The sequence below is a fragment of the Phyllobates terribilis genome, unplaced genomic scaffold (genome assembly GCF_046119375.1).
Source record: "Phyllobates terribilis strain yellow unplaced genomic scaffold, ASM4611937v1 Scaffold_3__8_contigs__length_932513732, whole genome shotgun sequence".
In the NCBI taxonomy this organism is placed as follows: domain Eukaryota; kingdom Metazoa; phylum Chordata; class Amphibia; order Anura; family Dendrobatidae; genus Phyllobates; species Phyllobates terribilis.
The window spans coordinates 76,640,653-76,658,543 of record NW_027362763.1 but is presented as its reverse complement, the minus strand read 5'-3'; the positions used below and the strand labels follow the sequence as shown (position 1 = coordinate 76,658,543).

Sequence of the window (17,891 nt, the reverse complement as noted above, 5' to 3'; positions counted from 1 at the left end):
AAGTACTATAATACTGCCCCCTATGTACAAGAATATAACTACTATAATACTGCTCCCTAGGTACAAGAATATAACTACAATAATACTGCTCCCTATGTACAAGAATATATCTACTATAATACTGCCCATATGTACAAGTATATGACTGCTATAATTCTGCTCCTATGTACACGAATATAACTTCTATAATACTGCCCCTATGTACAAAAATATAACTACTATAATACTGCCCCTACATACAAGAATATAACTACTATAATACTGCCCCTATATACAAGAATATAACTACTATAATACTGCCGCTATGTACAAGAATATAGCTACTATAATACTGCTCCCTATATACAAGAATATAACTACTATAATACTGCCCCTTATGTACAAGAATATAACTACTATAATACTGCTCCTATGTACAAGAATATAACTACTATAATAATGCCCCTATATACAAGAATATAACTACTATAATACTGCCCCCTATGTACAAGAATATAACTACTATAATACTGCCCCCTATGTACAAGAATATAACTACTATAATACTGCCCCTACGTACAAGAATATAACTACTATAATACTCATCTATGTACAAGAATATAACTACTATAATACTGCCCCCAAGCTGTGAGGTTGTGTTTTGTAGCTCTCCTCATGTCTGGAGCAAGCCCAGGGCGGGGCCCCCCTGGGCGGGGAAGCTCCCCAGGAAAGGCCCAGGCTTCTCGGCCTACACTGGGGCAAGGCTCCCAGGCTACTTCCAATGGGAATAATACACCCAGAGTCACTGTGAGACCTGTGACTGCAGCACAAAGCTCCAGCAAGAAAGAAGGAGATAAAGAATCTGTGTGTAAAGTTTTGGGAGGAAAACCAGCTCCAAGTGCAACAAAGAAGCCAGATGTGAGTAAAGAAATGCAGCAAAGTGTGAAGCTTTGTAATCCACCCAGTGGAAGTCCAGTCCGTGCACAGCCCCAGCCGGCAGCTCAGCCTCCATCACCATCAGGTGTGCAGCTCAGCTCTCCAGTCTGCAGACAGAGACGGACGTCTCTGGAGAAACAAACCCTCCAGGAAAATCTCCAGCAGCAGCATGTGGTGTCTGGCATGGTGAATTCAGGTCGCACGAGGTCGCAGTCTGGTGTCAGCGGTAAACTTGCCGCAGTGCCTGAATCCAACAAGGTAGCCACAAAAACACCTGTGGTGGACGCAAGGGACAAGTCAGTATTCAGAGTCCCTGACCCTGTGGCCAAGCCTAAATCTGTGGAGACGCAGCGTGCCCCCGAGCTGCAGCTGGCGGAGGAGATACCCGGACTGGTCAGGAAGATGGGTGAGTTGCAGCAGCACAAACAACTGCTGCAGATGCAGATAGACTTTATCTATAATCTAAAAGCAACTAACCCTGAGAGTAACGCTGTATGTGACATGAAACTGAACTCACTTGGTGTAGAGCTGGCGAGTGTGGTGCAGGACATGGACAGTGTGCTGGAAAGCATGGGGCCCCTGAAGGAGACCTACGCAAACCGGGCACGGTTCGCCTCCTATAAGCAGGACTGTGCTGCGGAGTCCAGAACCCCTGATGTGAAGTCAGAGACCCCCCAGCTGCAGGCACGACCGGTGTTACAGGCTCCCCGCTTCTGTTTCCAGGTTGGAAAAACACTGCAACAGCAGGCAGCGGCGTGTGAACGGGAGTGTATACCTCAGATTCCAGCAGAGGCACCACAAGTCCCAGAGTGCCCCACACAGGAGCAGGACATTGCATGTGAGACTGTTTGTGCTGATGAGGCCGAGGCTGAAGCACAGACTGGCGCTAATGATGCTGTGCCTATGGGTTCGGGGGCTGGGGGGGATTTACAGGCTGTGATGGACGTTGTACTGTCTGATGATAATAATGCTGTTCATGATAATGTGCATGATATGGGTGATTGTCCCCCTTTACCATCTAGTACACAAGGTGTGACAGCCCCTCCTGCTGCAGACCCTATCCCTGTCAGCCAGCCTAGTGTGACCCGGCAGGTGCCCCCCAGGAATGTCTGGAGCCGCGGCGCTCCGTCTTTCACCTCCGGAGCAGGGTATACGGGCCAGACATTTAGGCGCATAAATGTAGTGCGTTTTAAATTCTTAGGTGCCAAGGAGGATCTACCACAACGCAGGTATGTGGTGAGAGAGCTACTATGCCGCCAGATGGGGTTTGTGCCGACTGAAATCCTGGCGGTAACTAATCTGCAGGACAGGCAGGGCTATGATGTCAGCTTTAAGCTCATGCCTGACCTGGATAGATTCTGGGCCAATTACCCCAAGTTCAGAGAAACTGAAGGCTGGAATAAGTTTATACTGGTTCCCATTTCCAGGCCAGATACCGTCACTGTGAATATCACCTTCTGGAATGAGGCCGTTCCCCCACAGGACATTCAGGTGTGGCTCCAGAGACATTGTGACCTCGTCTCTGGACTCACCAAGATCAGAGATGAGGATGGTATCTGGACAACGGGGTGGAAGGTCCAGGTGAAGCTGCGGCAGTATAACAACATCACTGCCCACCTACCCAACTCCTTCTTCATTGGGAGGGAGAAGGGGGCATGTTACTATCCCGGGCAGCCAAGAAAATGCTTTAAATGTGGTAAAACAGGTCATCTGGCTAATGCCTGTACTGTACTAAAGTGCAGCCTGTGTGGGGTAATCGGCCATGTCGCTGCAGACTGCCGGGACGTTAGGTGCAACCTCTGTGGTAAGATGGGCCACCCTCACAGGGACTGTCCAGACGCCTGGCACAATATCTGCAAAGCCTTCCCTGATGAGGATGTGATGGCAGGGGCAGAGGCTCAGGAGGTGGTGGCAGGGGCAGAGGCTCAGGAGGTGGTGGCAAGGGTGCAGGAGGAAGAGGATTTAACTTCAGCAGGGATACTGAATAGCTCAGGTGCCCGCCAGGAGTCCACCCATGTAACACCAGAGCAGCGGGGTACAGAGGGTGCAGAGGGGAACATGGAGGTCATGCCTCAGGTAGCCCCCCCTTCAGCATCAATGTCTGTATCTGATGACTGGAGCGTAAATCATAATAAAAGAAAGAAAAAGAACACGTCCTCCCGTAAACCTGAGGCAGAATATGACTCTGGTCAGAGTGGTAGTAAGAAGGTCCAGAGTTCTGCAGATGTGATGGTTGTGTCCAACAAATATGGAGTCTTATCTGAGGATAATGATGATGACGTTGAGGAAAATTGATGCTGAATGTGACAAGGACACAGAGGACCATCCCCCGCCAAAGCGGAAGCCCTTATCTGTGGACCCTCAGGTGGAGGCTGACATGGACACCGGTGGTGGACAGAATATCTCTGATTCACGATGATGGCTGTTACTCTGCTCCTTCTATATTGTGTTGTGATGGCGGGGTTCTCATTAACACTGACATCAAGTAACGTGAATAGTATTAAGGTGAGGAGGACGAGACACGCAGTGTATGAACATCTCAGATACCTGGACACAGATGTCATCTTCCTGCAGGAGACACGACTGACATCTCTGGGGCTTTTGAGAGAGGCAGAGGGGGAATGGCGGTCCGGTCCATCTTTCTGGTCACTGGCTGTGGAGCCTTACGCCGGGGTTGCTATCCTGTTTAACACCCATGATGTGACTGTACATAGGATGACAGAAGTGGTCATGGGAAGGTGTCTGGTCCTGGAAGTCACTATCCATGGTAGGCGACTCCGGCTTATTAACATCTATGGGCCACAGACGGTGACTGACAGGATCCAGCTGTTTAATGACGTCAGGCCTTTCCTCTTCACCTCTCTCCCGGTGGTGATGGCGGGAGACTTTAATGCCATACTGACATCAGGTGACAGCTCCTCAGGTAGGACAGTGACCAGGGACGGCAAGGTCCTACATAACATCATAATGCAGGCAGGACTGACTGACATTTTCACACAGGGAGGTCGTCAGCCAAAATTTACGTATTCTTGTTCCAACAGGAGCAGTAGGATAGATTTTGTTTTTGCGAGTCCTACTGAGGCTGTCAGCTCCCTGAGTGAGAAGGTCGTCCCTTACTCTGACCACCTCGCCTTGTGCTTCTGTCTGGGGACCTCTAACCGCCCGGACATTGGTAGAGGGTTGTGGAAGCTTAATTCCAGTCTCCTAGGTGATGCCTATGTCCAGAGTCGTGTCCACTCCCTTATTCAGGTCCATCTAGACAGGGTTGATTTTTATGACAACATGACCGACTGGTGGGAGGACGTCAAGGAGGATATCAGATCCCTCTTAAAGAGACTGTCAGTTAATAAAGGGAGGAACAAGTACAGCCAGTACCTAAAGCTGCGTAAAGAATTGGAGTCATTGTATTCGGCAGGCGGGGATGACAAAGTGAAGATCGACCGGCTGAAATCTGAGATAAGGCAGTATCAGTACAGCAGGTACACCTCCCTGGTTCTTGAACAGGATTATGGGTCCTTAGGGGCACCTGATCCCTTTGAGAATTGCAGGGAGAGGGTGGCCAAAAAAATGGTCCCAGGTCTCACTGACTCCCAGGGTGTATTGCAGGATTCACGGGAGGGTATTCTGGGGATCGTGAGATCTTACTATGCTGACTTGTTTCAGAGGAAAGTTTTGGATAAAAATAAGATGGCTCAATTCTTGGAGGCAACTCCAGTGCCTGATACTAACGATCTGGACTTTTCTTCTTTGACAGCAGAATTAACGGTGGAGGAAGTTAAGGCGGCTATTGATAAATTATATCTGAAGAAGGCACCAGGTCCAGATGGTATAACAGCAGAATTTTATAAGGAATTCAGAGACCTCCTGGCTCCAATCCTTGTGGATGTGTATAGGAATTGTCTAGAAAATCACCTGATGCCTCCATCCATGAGAGTGTCCTCGTTAATTCTGCTGTCTAAAGGTAAAGAGCCGAGTGACATCAAGAACTGGAGGCCGATTGCCCTCTTGAATGTAGACAGGAAGATTCTGGCAAAGATCCTGTTTTCTAGGTTAGTCTGTTTGTCCCCGGCACTGTTGGCAGGCTCTCAGTTTGGCACAGTAAAAGGGCGGAACATCTCTGGAGCAGTCATCTCGATACGGGAGATGTTTGAGAGATGTAAAGCTCTGCGGTGTGGGAGATATGTTGTCAGTCTGGACCAGGCTAAAGCCTTTGACAGGGTTGATCACGATTATCTGTGGGCCACTTTGTCAAAGTACGGTGTTCTGGGACAATTCGTGGATTGGCTGAAGACTTTGTGTAGAGAGGCGCTGAGCTTTCCTCTGATTAATGGTTGGCAGGGTGATACTTTTGGAGTTGAGGCAGGGGTGAGACAGGGCTGCCCACTGAGTCCGCTCCTGTATGTTTTCGCCATAGACCCGTTTCTGAGGTCACTGCAGGAGTGTGATTTTCAGGGGGTGCCGGTCCCCCACTGCCTGCCTCTGACTGTTGTTGCCTATGCTGATGATGTGACGTTGGTGATCTCCAATCCTCAAGAGGTGCGGATGTTATCGGCGGCCATCAGAAGCTACTCTGAGGCCTCCGGGTCTCTGGTCAACCTTGAGAAGAGTCAAGCTCTGTGGACGTTAGACACTGATCCCGGCTTTGATCTGCCACAGTTTGCTAAGGCCTCCACCCATATTAAGATCTTAGGGGTTAAATTTGGGAGGGATGATAATGCCAAGCTAAATTGGGAAGAGAAATTGGAAACCGGAAATGCAAAGGTTCAGCGATGGAAGAACTGGAGGCTGACCTACAGAGAAAGGGTCGCTATGTTGAAGACCTACCTGGTCCCCATCTTCTTGTATGTCTCTGTTATTTTCCCTTTGCCAGAGTCTTTCTCAGCGAGGCTTTTCAGCTTGTTCTTCCAGCTCTTGTGGGGGAATAGGTTGAACCTAATAAAGAGGGGAGTAACGTACCTACGGCGGAGAGATGGTGGGCTGGATATGTTAAATCCAAGGGTTTTCTTTGACTCCCTGTTTCTAAAAGTGAATTTTGGGAACATGGACTCAAACAGTAGCTCCCTGTGGGTGAATAGTATCAAGGACTGGATATTGCCTTTTGCAGAGTCTTGGGTGCGAGGTGGCAGTCTCAAGAGGAGGAGATGGACAGGTGGCCACCTCCCCCAGTATCTGGACTACGGTCTGAAGTGTGTCAGGAAGTGGGGACTGGAGAGGTCTTACATTGAGAGCAATACGAGAAGAGACCTATATGCTCATGTATGTGGGACGTTCTTCTTTTCTCCACTGGCCCTGAGAGATTGTGTCACCACCACCCTGCAGGAAAGTCTCAGGTTCCTAAACGGGAAACGACTTCCTCCCAAACTGTTTGACATCTCTTGGCTTTCACTACATAGTCGGCTCTTTGTCAGGGGGAACCTGAAACATCTGAGTGTCTCTGATCGGAATTGTCCCCTTGGTTGTCAGCAGGAGGAGACTATGGAGCACTTTATCTGTGATTGCTGGGGAGGGAGGAAGATCTGGGAGGAGGTGTCAGGTAATCTAAAAATCCCCAGACTTCTGGCCCTAAAGTATCCTGACATAATCTATGGTGTCCCATCCACTGTCAGTAACATCGACAGAGAGACCATGTACATTATAATCAGTGTCATAAAATACTATCACTGGCACATGAGAACCCGGGTGTCACTGCACAATGAGCCGTTCGATCACACCGCTGCAGCCAATCAGGTGATATCAGAACTCCGGTGGATAAAATCACTAGAAGTTGGAAGGAGTCAGAAAAACATAAAGTTATGGAGCAACGTAAAATTCAGTTAGGGAATATGATGATTATTATTATTATTATTTTTTTTTTTTTTCTCTTTCCCGCAGGCGTGGACTTTTTAATTTATTTATGTATATGATCTGATTATTTTAATGGTTTTTTTTTTTTTGTATATATAACCCATGTGATTTGTCTTTTTGTAATACTGGATGATTTTTGTTTGTTATAATTCTATTTATGTTTGTTTTTATAATAAAAATTGCCCCCTATGTATAAGAATATAACTACTATAATACTGCCCCTATGTACACGAATATAACTTCTATAATACTGCCCCTATGTACAAAAATATAACTACTATAATACTGCCCCTACATACAAGAATATAACTACTATAATACTGCCGCTATGTACAAGAATATAGCTACTATAATACTGCTCCCTATATACAAGAATATAACGACTATAATACTGCCCCTTATGTACAAGAATATAACTACTATAATACTGCTCCTATGTACAAGAATATAACTACTATAATAATGCCCCTATATACAAGAATATAACTACTATAATACTGCCCGCTATGTACAAGAATATAACTACTATAATACTGCCCCCTATGTACAAGAATATAACTACTATAATACTGCCCCTATGTACAAGAATATAACTACTATAATACTGCCCCCTATGTGCAAGAATATAACTACTATAATACTGCTCCTATGTACAAGAATATAACTACTATAATACTGCCCCTATGTACAAGAATATAACTACTATAATACTGCCCCTATGTACAAGAATATAACTACTATAATACTGCCCCCTATGTATAAGAATATAACTACTATAATACTGCCCCTATGTACAAGAATATAGCTACTATAATACTGCTCCTATGTACAAGAATATAACTACTATAATGCTGCCCCCTATGTACAAGAATATAAGTACTATAATACTGCCCCCTATGTACAAGAATATAACTACTATAATACTGCTCCTATGTACAAGAATATAACTACTATAATACTGCCCCTATGTACAAGAATATAACTACTATAATACTGCCCCTATGTACATGAATATAACTACTATAATACTGCCCCCTATGTGCAAGAATATAACTACTATAATACTGCTCCTATGTACAAGAATATAACTACTATAATACTGCCCCTATGTACAAGAATATAACTACTATAATACTGCCCCCTATGTACAAGAATATAACTACTATAATACTGCCCCTATGTACAAGAATATAACTACTATAATACTCATCTATGTACAAGAATATAACTACTATAATACTGCCCCCTATGTATAAGAATATAACTACTATAATACTGCCCCTATGTACAAGAATATAGCTACTATAATACTGCTCCTATGTACAAGAATATAACTACTATAATGCTGCCCCCTATGTACAAGAATATAACTACTATGATACTGCCCCTATGTACATGAATATAACTACTATAATACTGCCCCCTATGTACAGGAATATAACTGCTATAATACTGCCCCTATGTTCAGGAATATAACTACTATAATACTGCCCCTATGTACAAGAATATAACTACTATAATACTGCTCCTATGTACAAGAATATAACCACTATAATACTGCCCCCATGTACAAGAATATAAATACTATAATACTGCTCCCTATGTACAAGAATATAACTACTATAATACTGCCCCTATATACAAGAATAAAACTACTATAATACTGCTCCTATGTTCAAGAATATAACTACTATAATACTGCTCCTATGTACATGAATATAACTACTACAATACTGCTCCTATGTACAGGAATAAAATTACTATAATATTGCTCCTAGGTACAAGAATATAACTACTATAATACTGTTCGTATGTACAAGAATATAACTACTATAATACTGCCCCTATGTACAAGAATATAAATACTATAATACTGCCCCCTATGTACAAGAATATATCTACTATAATACTGCTCCTATGTACATGAATATAAGTACTATAATACTGCCCCCTATGTACAAGAATATAACTACTATAATACTGCTCCCTAGGTACAAGAATATATCTACTATAATACTGCCTATATGTACAAGAATATGACTGCTATAATTCTGCTCCTATGTACACGAATATAACTTCTATAATACTGCCCCTATGTACAAAAATATAACTACTATAATACTGCCCCTACATACAAGATTATAACTACTGTAATACTGCTCCCTATGTACAAGAATATAACTACTATAATACTGCCCCCTATGTACAAGAATATTACTACTATAATACTGCTCCTATGTACAAGAATATAACTAGTATAATCCTGCCCCTATGTACAAGAATATAACTACTATAATACTGCCCCTATGTACAAGAATATAACTACTATAATACTGCCCCCTATGTGCAAGAATATAACTACTATAATACAGCTCCTATGTACAAGAATATAACTACTATAATACTGCCCCTATGTACAAGAATATAACTACTATAATACTGCCTCCTATGTACAAGAATATAACTACTATAATACTGCTCCTATGTACAGGAATATAACTACTACAATACTGCTCCTATGTACAGGAATAAAATTGCTATAATACTGCTCCTAGGTAAAAGAATATAACTACTATAATACTGCTCGTATGTACAAGAATATAACTACTATAATACTGCCCCAATGTACAAGAATATAAATACTATAATACTGCCCCCTATGTACAAGAATATAACTACTATAATACTGCTCCTATGTACAACAATATAACTACTATAATATTGCTCCCTAGGTACAAGAATATAACTACAATAATACTGCTCCCTATGTACAAGAATATATCTACTATAATACTGCCCATATGTACAAGAATATGACTGCTATAATTCTGCTCCTATGTACACGAATATAACTTCTATAATACTGCCCCCTATGTACAAGAATATAACTACTATAATACTGCCTCTATGTACAAGAATATAACTACTACAATACTGCTCCTATGTACAAGAATATAACTACTATAATACTGCCCCTATATACAAGAATAAAACTACTATAATACTGCTCCTATGTTCAAGAATATAACTACTATAATACTGCTCCTATGTACATGAATATAACTACTACAATACTGCCCCCTATGTACAAGAATATAACTACTATAATACTGCCCCTATGTACAAGAATATAAATACTATAATACTGCCCCCTATGTACAAGAATATAACTACTATAATACTGCTCCCTAGGTACAAGAATATATCTACTATAATACTGCCTATATGTACAAGAATATGACTGCTATAATTCTGCTCCTATGTACACGAATATAACTTCTATAATACTGCCCCTATGTACAAAAATATAACTACTATAATACTGCCCCTACATACAAGATTATAACTACTGCAATACTGCTCCCTATGTACAAGAATATAACTACTATAATACTGCCCCCTATGTGCAAGAATATAACTACTATAATACTGCTCCTATGTACAAGAATATAACTACTATAATACTGCCCCTATGTACAAGAATATAACTACTATAATACTGCCTCCTATGTACAAGAATATAACTACTATAATACTGCCCCTATATACAAGAATATAACTACTATAATACTGCTCCTATGTACAAGAATATAACTACTATAATACTGCTCCTATGTACAGGAATATAACTACTACAATACTGCTCCTATGTACAGAAATAAAATTGCTATAATACTGCTCCTAGGTACAAGAATATAACTACTATAATACTGCTCGTATGTACAAGAATATAACTACTATAATACTGCCCCAATGTACAAGAATATAAATACTATAATACTGCCCCCTATGTACAAGAATATAACTACTATAATACTGCTCCTATGTACAAGAATATAAGTACTATAATACTGCCCCCTATGTACAAGAATATAACTACTATAATATTGCTCCCTAGGTACAAGAATATAACTACAATAATACTGCTCCCTATGTACAAGAAGATATCTACTATAATACTGCCCATATGTACAAGAATATGACTGCTATAATTCTGCTCCTATGTTCACGAATATAACTTCTATAATACTGCCCGTATGTACAAAAATATAACTACTATAATACTGCCCCTACATACAAGAATATAACTACTATTTACTGCCCCTATATACAAGAATATAACTACTATAATACTGCCTCTATGTACAAGAATATAGCTACTATAATACTGCTCCCTATATACAAGAATATAACTACTATAATACTGCCCCTTATGTACAAGAATATAACTACTATAATACTGCTCCTATGTACAAGAATATAACTACTATAATAATGCCCCTATATACAAGAATATAACTTCTATAATACTGCCCCCTATGTACAAGAATATAACTACTATAATACTGCCTCTATTTACAAGAATATAACTACTACAATACTGCTCCTATGTACAAGAATATAACTACTATAATTCTGCCCCTATGTACAAGAATATAACTACTATAATACTCATCTATGTACAAGAATATAACTTCTATAATACTGCCCCCTATGTACAAGAATATAACTACTATAATACTGCTCCTATGTACAAGAATATAACTACTATAATACTGCTCCTATGTACAAGAATATAACTACTATAATACTGCTCCCTATGTACAAGAATATATCTACTATAATACTGCTCCCTATGTACAAGAATATAACTACTATAATACTGCTCCCTATGTACAAGAATATAACTACTATAAGACTGCTCCTATGTACAAGAATATAACTACTATAATACTGCCCTCTATGTACAAGAATATAACTACTATAATACTGCCCTCTATGTACAAGAATATAACTACTATACTACTGCCACTATGTACAAGAATATAACTACTATAATACTGCTCCTATATACAAGAATATAACTACTATAATACTTCCTCTATATACAAGAATATAACTACTATAATACTGCTCCTATATACAGGAATATAACTACTATAATACTGCCCCTATGTACAAGAATATAACTACTATAATACTGCCCCTATGTACAAGAATATGACTACTATAATACTGCCCCTATGTACAAGAATATAACTACTATAATACTGCCCCCTATGTACAAGAATATAACTGGTATAATACTGCCCCTATGTACAAGAATATAACTACTATAATACTGCCCCCTATGTACAAGAATATAGCCACTATAATACTGCCCCTACATACAAGAATATAACTACTATAATATTGCCGCTATGTACAAGAATATAGCTACTATAATACTGCTCCCTATATACAGTACAGACCAAAAGTTTGGACACACCTTCTCATTTAAAGATTTTTCTGTATTTTCATGACTTTGAAAATTGTACATTCATACTGAAGGCATCAAACTATGAATTAACACATGTGGAATTATATCCTTAACAAAAAAGTGTGAAACAACTGAAAATATGTCTTATATTCTAGGTTCTTCAAAGTAGCCACCTTTTGCTTTGATGACTGCTTTGCACACTCTTGGCATTCTCTTGATAAGCTTCAAGAGTTAGTCACCGGAAATGGTTTTCACTTCACAGGTGTGCCCTGTCAGGTTTAATAAGTGGGATTTCTTGCCTTATAAATGGGGTTAGGACCATCAGTTGTGTTGTGCAGAAGTCAGGTGGATACACAGCTGATAGTCCTACTGAATAGACTGTTAGAATTTGTATTGTGGCAAGAAAAAAGCAGCTAAGTAAAGAAAAACAAGTGGCCATCATTACTTTAAGAAATGAAGGTCAGTCAGTCTGAAAAATTGAGAAAACTTTGAAAGTGTCCCCAAGTGCCGTTGCAAAAACCATCAAACGCTACAAAGAAACTGGCTCACATGAGGACCGCCCCAGGAAAGGAAGACCAAGAGTCACCTCTGCTTCTGAGGATAAGTTTATCCAAGTCACCAGCCTCAGAAATCGCAGGTTAACAGCAGCTCAGATTAGAGACCAGGTCAATGCCACACAGAGTTCTAGCAGCAGACACATATCTACTACAACTCTTAAGAGGAGACTTTGTGCAGCAGGCCTTCATGGTAAAATAGCTGATAGGAAACCACTGATAAGGACAGGCAACAAGCAGAAGAGACTTGTTTGGGCTAAAGAACACAAGGAATGGACATTAGACCAGTGGAAATCTGTGCTTTGGAGTCCAAATTTGAGATCTTTGGTTCCAACCACTGTGTCTTTGTGTGATGCAGAAAAGGTGAATGGATGGACTCTACATGCCTGGTTCCCACCGTGAAGCATGGAGGAGGTGTGATGGTGTTGGGGTGCTTTGCTGGTGACACTGTTGGGGATTTATTCAAAATTGAAGGCATACTAAACCAGCATGGCTACCACAGCAGCTTGCAGCGGCATGCTATTCCATCCGGTTTGCGTTTAGTTGGACCATCATTTATTTTTCAACAGGACAATGACCCCAAACACACCTCCAGGCTGTCTAAGGGCTATTTGACCAAGAAGGAGAGTGATGGGGTGCTAAGCCAGATGACCTGGCCTCCACAGTCCCCAGACCTGAACCCAATCGAGATGGTTTGGGGTGAGCTGGACCGCAGAGTGAAGGCAAAAGGGCCAACAAGTGCTAAGCATCTCTGGGAACTCCTTCAAGATTGTTGGAAGACCATTTCCGGTGACTACCTCTTCAAGCTCATCAAGAGAATGCCAAGAGGGTGCAAAGCCGTCATCAAAGCAAAAGGTGGCTACTTTGAAGAACCTAGAATATAAGACATATTTTCAGTTGTTTCACACTTTTTTGTTAAGTATATAATTCCACATGTGTTAATTCATAGCTTTGATGCCTTCAGTGTGAATGTACAATTTTCATAGTCATGAAAATACAGAAAAATCTTTAAATGAGAAGGTGTGTCCAAACTTTTGGTCTGTACTGTACAAGAATATAACTACTATAATACTGCTCCTATGTACAAGATTATAACTACTATAATAATGCCCCTATATACAAGAATATAACTAGTATAATACTGCCCCCTATGTACAAGAATATAACTACTATAATACTGCCCCCTATGTACAAGAATATAACTACTATAATACTGCCCCTATGTACAGGAATATAACTACTATAATACTCATCTATGTACAAGAATATAACTACTATAATACTGCCCCTTATGTATAAGAATATAACTACTATAATACCGCCCCTATGTTCAAGAATATAGCTACTATAATACTGCTCCTATGTACAAGAATATAACTACTATAATACTGCCCCCTATGTACAAGAATATAACTACTATAATACTGCCCCTATGTACAAGAATATAACTACTATAATACTGCCCCGTATGTACAGGAATATAACTGCTATAATACGGCCCCTATGTACAAGAATGTAACTACTATAATACTGCCCTTATGTACAAGAATATAACTACTATAATACTGCTCCTATGTACAAGAATATAACTACTATAATACTGCCCCCTATGTACAAGAATATAACTACTATAATACTGCTCCCTATGTACAAGAATTTAACCACTATAATACTGCCTCCTATGTACAAGAATATAACTACTATAATACTGCTCCTATGTACAAGAATATAACTACTATAATACTGCCCCCTATGTACAAGAATATAACTACTATAATACTGCCCCTATGTACAAGAATATAACTACTATAATACTGCTCCTATATACAAGAATATAACTACTATAATACTGCCTCTATATACAAGAATATAACTACTATAATACTGCTCCTATATACAAGAACATAACTACTCTAATACTGTCCCCTGTGTACAAGAATATAATTACTATAATACTGCTCTTATGTACAAGAATATAACAACTATGATACTGCCCCTATGTAAAGGAATGTAACTGCTATAATACTGATCCTATGTACAAGATGTAACGGGTCTGGGAGGCGGAACCTCTGAGCAACTATACAAGGGGCGGTCCTTGTAAGGAAGCGGGTGGCTCCCAGGGAAGACGGGCAGGTAGTCACGGCAAGTGACAGGGACAGTCTCTGGGTAGAAGGGCAGGTAGTCACGGCAAGTGACAGGGACAGTCTCTGGGTAGAAGGACGGGTACTCACGGCAAGTGACAGGCACAGTCTCTGGGTAGAAGGACAGCAGGCAGGTGGCTGGTGAGCGCTCCCAGGTGAGCTGGCGAGAGTCTTTGGACAGGCAGGTGGTCACGGCAAGTGATGGCAGAGCCTCCAGGTAGGCTAGCAGGCAGGTAGCAGGTGAGTGCTTCCAGGTGAGCAGGCAAGAGTCTCTGGACAGGCAGGTGGTCACAGCAAGTGACGGCGGAGCCTCCAGGTAGGCTAGCAGGCAGGTAGCAGGTGAGTGCTCCCAGGTGAGCAGGCAAGAGTCTCTGGACAGGCAGGTGGTCACGGCAAGTGACGGCGGAGCCTCCAGGTAGGCTAGCAGGCAGGTAGCAGGTGAGCGCTCCCAGGTGAGCAGGCAAGAGTCTCTGGACAGGCAGGTGGTCAAGGCAAGTGACGGCGGAGCCTCCAGGTAGGCTAGCAGGCAGGTAGCAGGTGAGCGCTCCCAGGTGAGCGGGCAGGCTGGTCCATAGACAGACTGACAGGTGTGGGAAGGCAGACCGTCGGACCGCAGGCTTGCAAGCAGGTAAACGGATATCAGGCAGGAATCAAGCAGGAATCTGACAGGTGACTGGCAGGTAACTGGTAACGGGACCTGAGGGCTGAAGCAGAGTGAAGGCTTTGCAACAACATTGCTCGGGCACCTCCATTTTGGAGGAGGTGCCTTATATATGGTGAAGTCCTCCGGCCATTGGCCGGGGACTCCTTAGGACGGCGCACGCGGCCCTTTTAAGAGAGGGGGAGCGCGCGTGGCCAGGAAGCAGCGCGCGCTGCCAGCAGAGCGGGAGGAAGACGCCGGGCTCAGAGCGGAGAGGTGAGGGGAACAGCGTCCCTGCTTAGCAGGAGGCAGGGACGCCGACGCTACAGTACCCCCCCTTTAGGCCCCCCCTTTTTTAGGCCAGAGAGAAATTTATCAAGGATGAGAGGGGCATGGATGTTCTCCCGGGGCTCCCACGTTCTCTCCTCAGGACCAAACCCCTTCCAATCTACCAGAAAAAAGGTTTTTCCTCTTACCCCTTTGGTGGCCAGAATGTTCTCTACCTCAAACTCGTTCTCAGCGGAAACCGGAGCAGGAGGCGTACCTGTAGACTTGGAAAAAGAGTTAAGTACCACGGGTTTGAGGAGAGATACATGGAAGGAGTTAGGGATCCGCAAGTTGGCCGGGAGTTTTAATTTATAGGCCACCGGATTGATTTGTTTGATAACTTCCAGTGGGCCGATGAACCGAGGCCCTAACTTGTAGGAGGGAATCTTGAGCCGGACATATTTGGACGAGAGCCAGACTTTATCTCCAGGACGGAATTGTGGAGGATCCAGGCGTTTCTTGTCAGCGTGTTTTTTCATCCGTTCGGATGACTGAAGGAGTGCGGATCGGGTACTCTCCCAAATGGAGGAGAATTCGCGAACGAGAGATTCCGCAGCCGGATTGTCCACCGAGGTGGAGACGGGAAATGGGATCCGAGGATGCTGACCGAAGACTACAAAAAACGGGGATTTGGAGGAAGATTCGCTCTCGTGAATATTGTAAGAGAACTCGGCCCATGGTAGGAGATCCACCCAGCCCGAATGGTGGGCATTAACGAAGTGCCGGAGGTAACTGGTCAGGTTCTGATTGATCCGCTCCACTTGACCATTGGACTGTGGATGGTAAGCGGAGGAGAAGTCCAGAGTGACGTCAAGCAACTTACATGTGGCTCTCCAGAAGCGTGAGGTGAACTGAACCCCACGATCTGACACGATGTGGAGGGGCAGGCCATGGAGACGGAAGATGTGGCGCATAAAGTCTTTAGCCAGTTCAGGTGCAGACGGGAGACCCGGCAGGGGAATAAAGTGCGCCATCTTGGAGAAGCGATCAGCGACCACCCAAATGACCGTACAACCGGCAGAGACAGGAAGATCCGTTATAAAGTCCATAGCAATATGCTGCCACGGGGCAGCAGGTACTGGAAGAGGAAGAAGGCGACCGGCTGGCAGGTGTCTCGGAACTTTGTTGCGGGCGCAGGACACACAGGCAGAAACAAAGTCTATTACATCCTTGTGCAGGGTAGGCCACCAGTAATGCCGGGTAATGAGCTGGAGGGTCTTTTTCTGACCGGTGTGGCCAGCTAGCTTAGACGAATGACCCCAGTGTAGGACCTTCTTCCGATCAGGTACAGTTACAAACGTCTTACCGGGAGGGAGACGATTTAGATTCACAGGAGCCACTTGCATTACTCTGGCGGGATCAATGATGTGCTTAGGTTCCTCCTCTAGATCAGACACCAGGAAGGATCGGGACAAGGCGTCAGCTTTGATGGTTTTGTCTGCCGGGCGAAAATGAAGAGCAAAATCAAAGCGGGCAAAAAACAAGGGCCACCGGGCTTGACGCGGGTTAAGTCTCTGGGCGCTCTGAAGGTAAGCCAAGTTCTTGTGGTCCGTGTAAATTATTACCAGGTGAAGAGCCCCCTCGAGCAGGTAACGCCACTCCTCCAGTGCCAGCTTAATGGCTAACAATTCACGGTCTCCAATAGAATAGTTGCGCTCAGAAGAGGAGAAGAGTTTGGAGAAAAAGCCGCAGGTTACCATTCTTCCGGAAGATGACTTTTGGGTAAGTACCGCCCCGGCTCCGGAGGAGTAAGCGTCAACTTCTAGGAAGAATTGTTTGTTGCCGTCCGGACGATGCAGCACCGGGGCGGAGGAGAAGGCCTGTTTTAAGGAAAGAAAGGCCTCCTCAGCTTCGGGCGGCCATCTTCTGGGATTAGTACCCTTACGGGTGAGCGCAGAGATAGGGGCAGTCCGGGAAGAGAAGTGCGGTATGAAGAGGCGGTAATAGTTGGCGAAGCCCAGGAACCGCTGAATAGCCTTCAACCCCTCTGGTCGGGGCCACTTCTGGATGGCAGACAGTTTCTCAGGATCCATTTGTAGGCCGGTCTGAGAGATTATGTAGCCCAGAAATGGAAGAGAGATCTGCTCAAAGATGCACTTCTCATATTTAGCGTAGAGGTGGTTCTGCCTGAGCCTGAGCAGGACCTGACGAACATCCCTCCGGTGAGTAGGAAGGTCCGGAGAGAAGACCAAGATGTCGTCCAGGTACAC

General features: G+C 43.2%; 1 protein-coding gene across 3 annotated transcripts in view; it reads left to right on the top strand.

Moving 5' to 3' along the window:
• PKHD1 (PKHD1 ciliary IPT domain containing fibrocystin/polyductin) overlaps positions 1–17,891 on the top strand; it is a 1,008,258-nt gene that overhangs the window by 858,048 nt on the left and 132,319 nt on the right. The window contains exon 61 of one of the 3 annotated variants that reach the window (XM_073674040.1): positions 4,670–4,832. The exons of the other annotated variants lie outside the window; for them this stretch is intronic. Coding sequence (XP_073530141.1) covers positions 4,670–4,694 — 25 coding nt within the window. The 3' untranslated portion in view covers positions 4,695–4,832. Of the gene's footprint in view, positions 1–4,669; positions 4,833–17,891 lie in introns of those variants that run through there. 3 annotated transcript variants of the gene reach the window in all.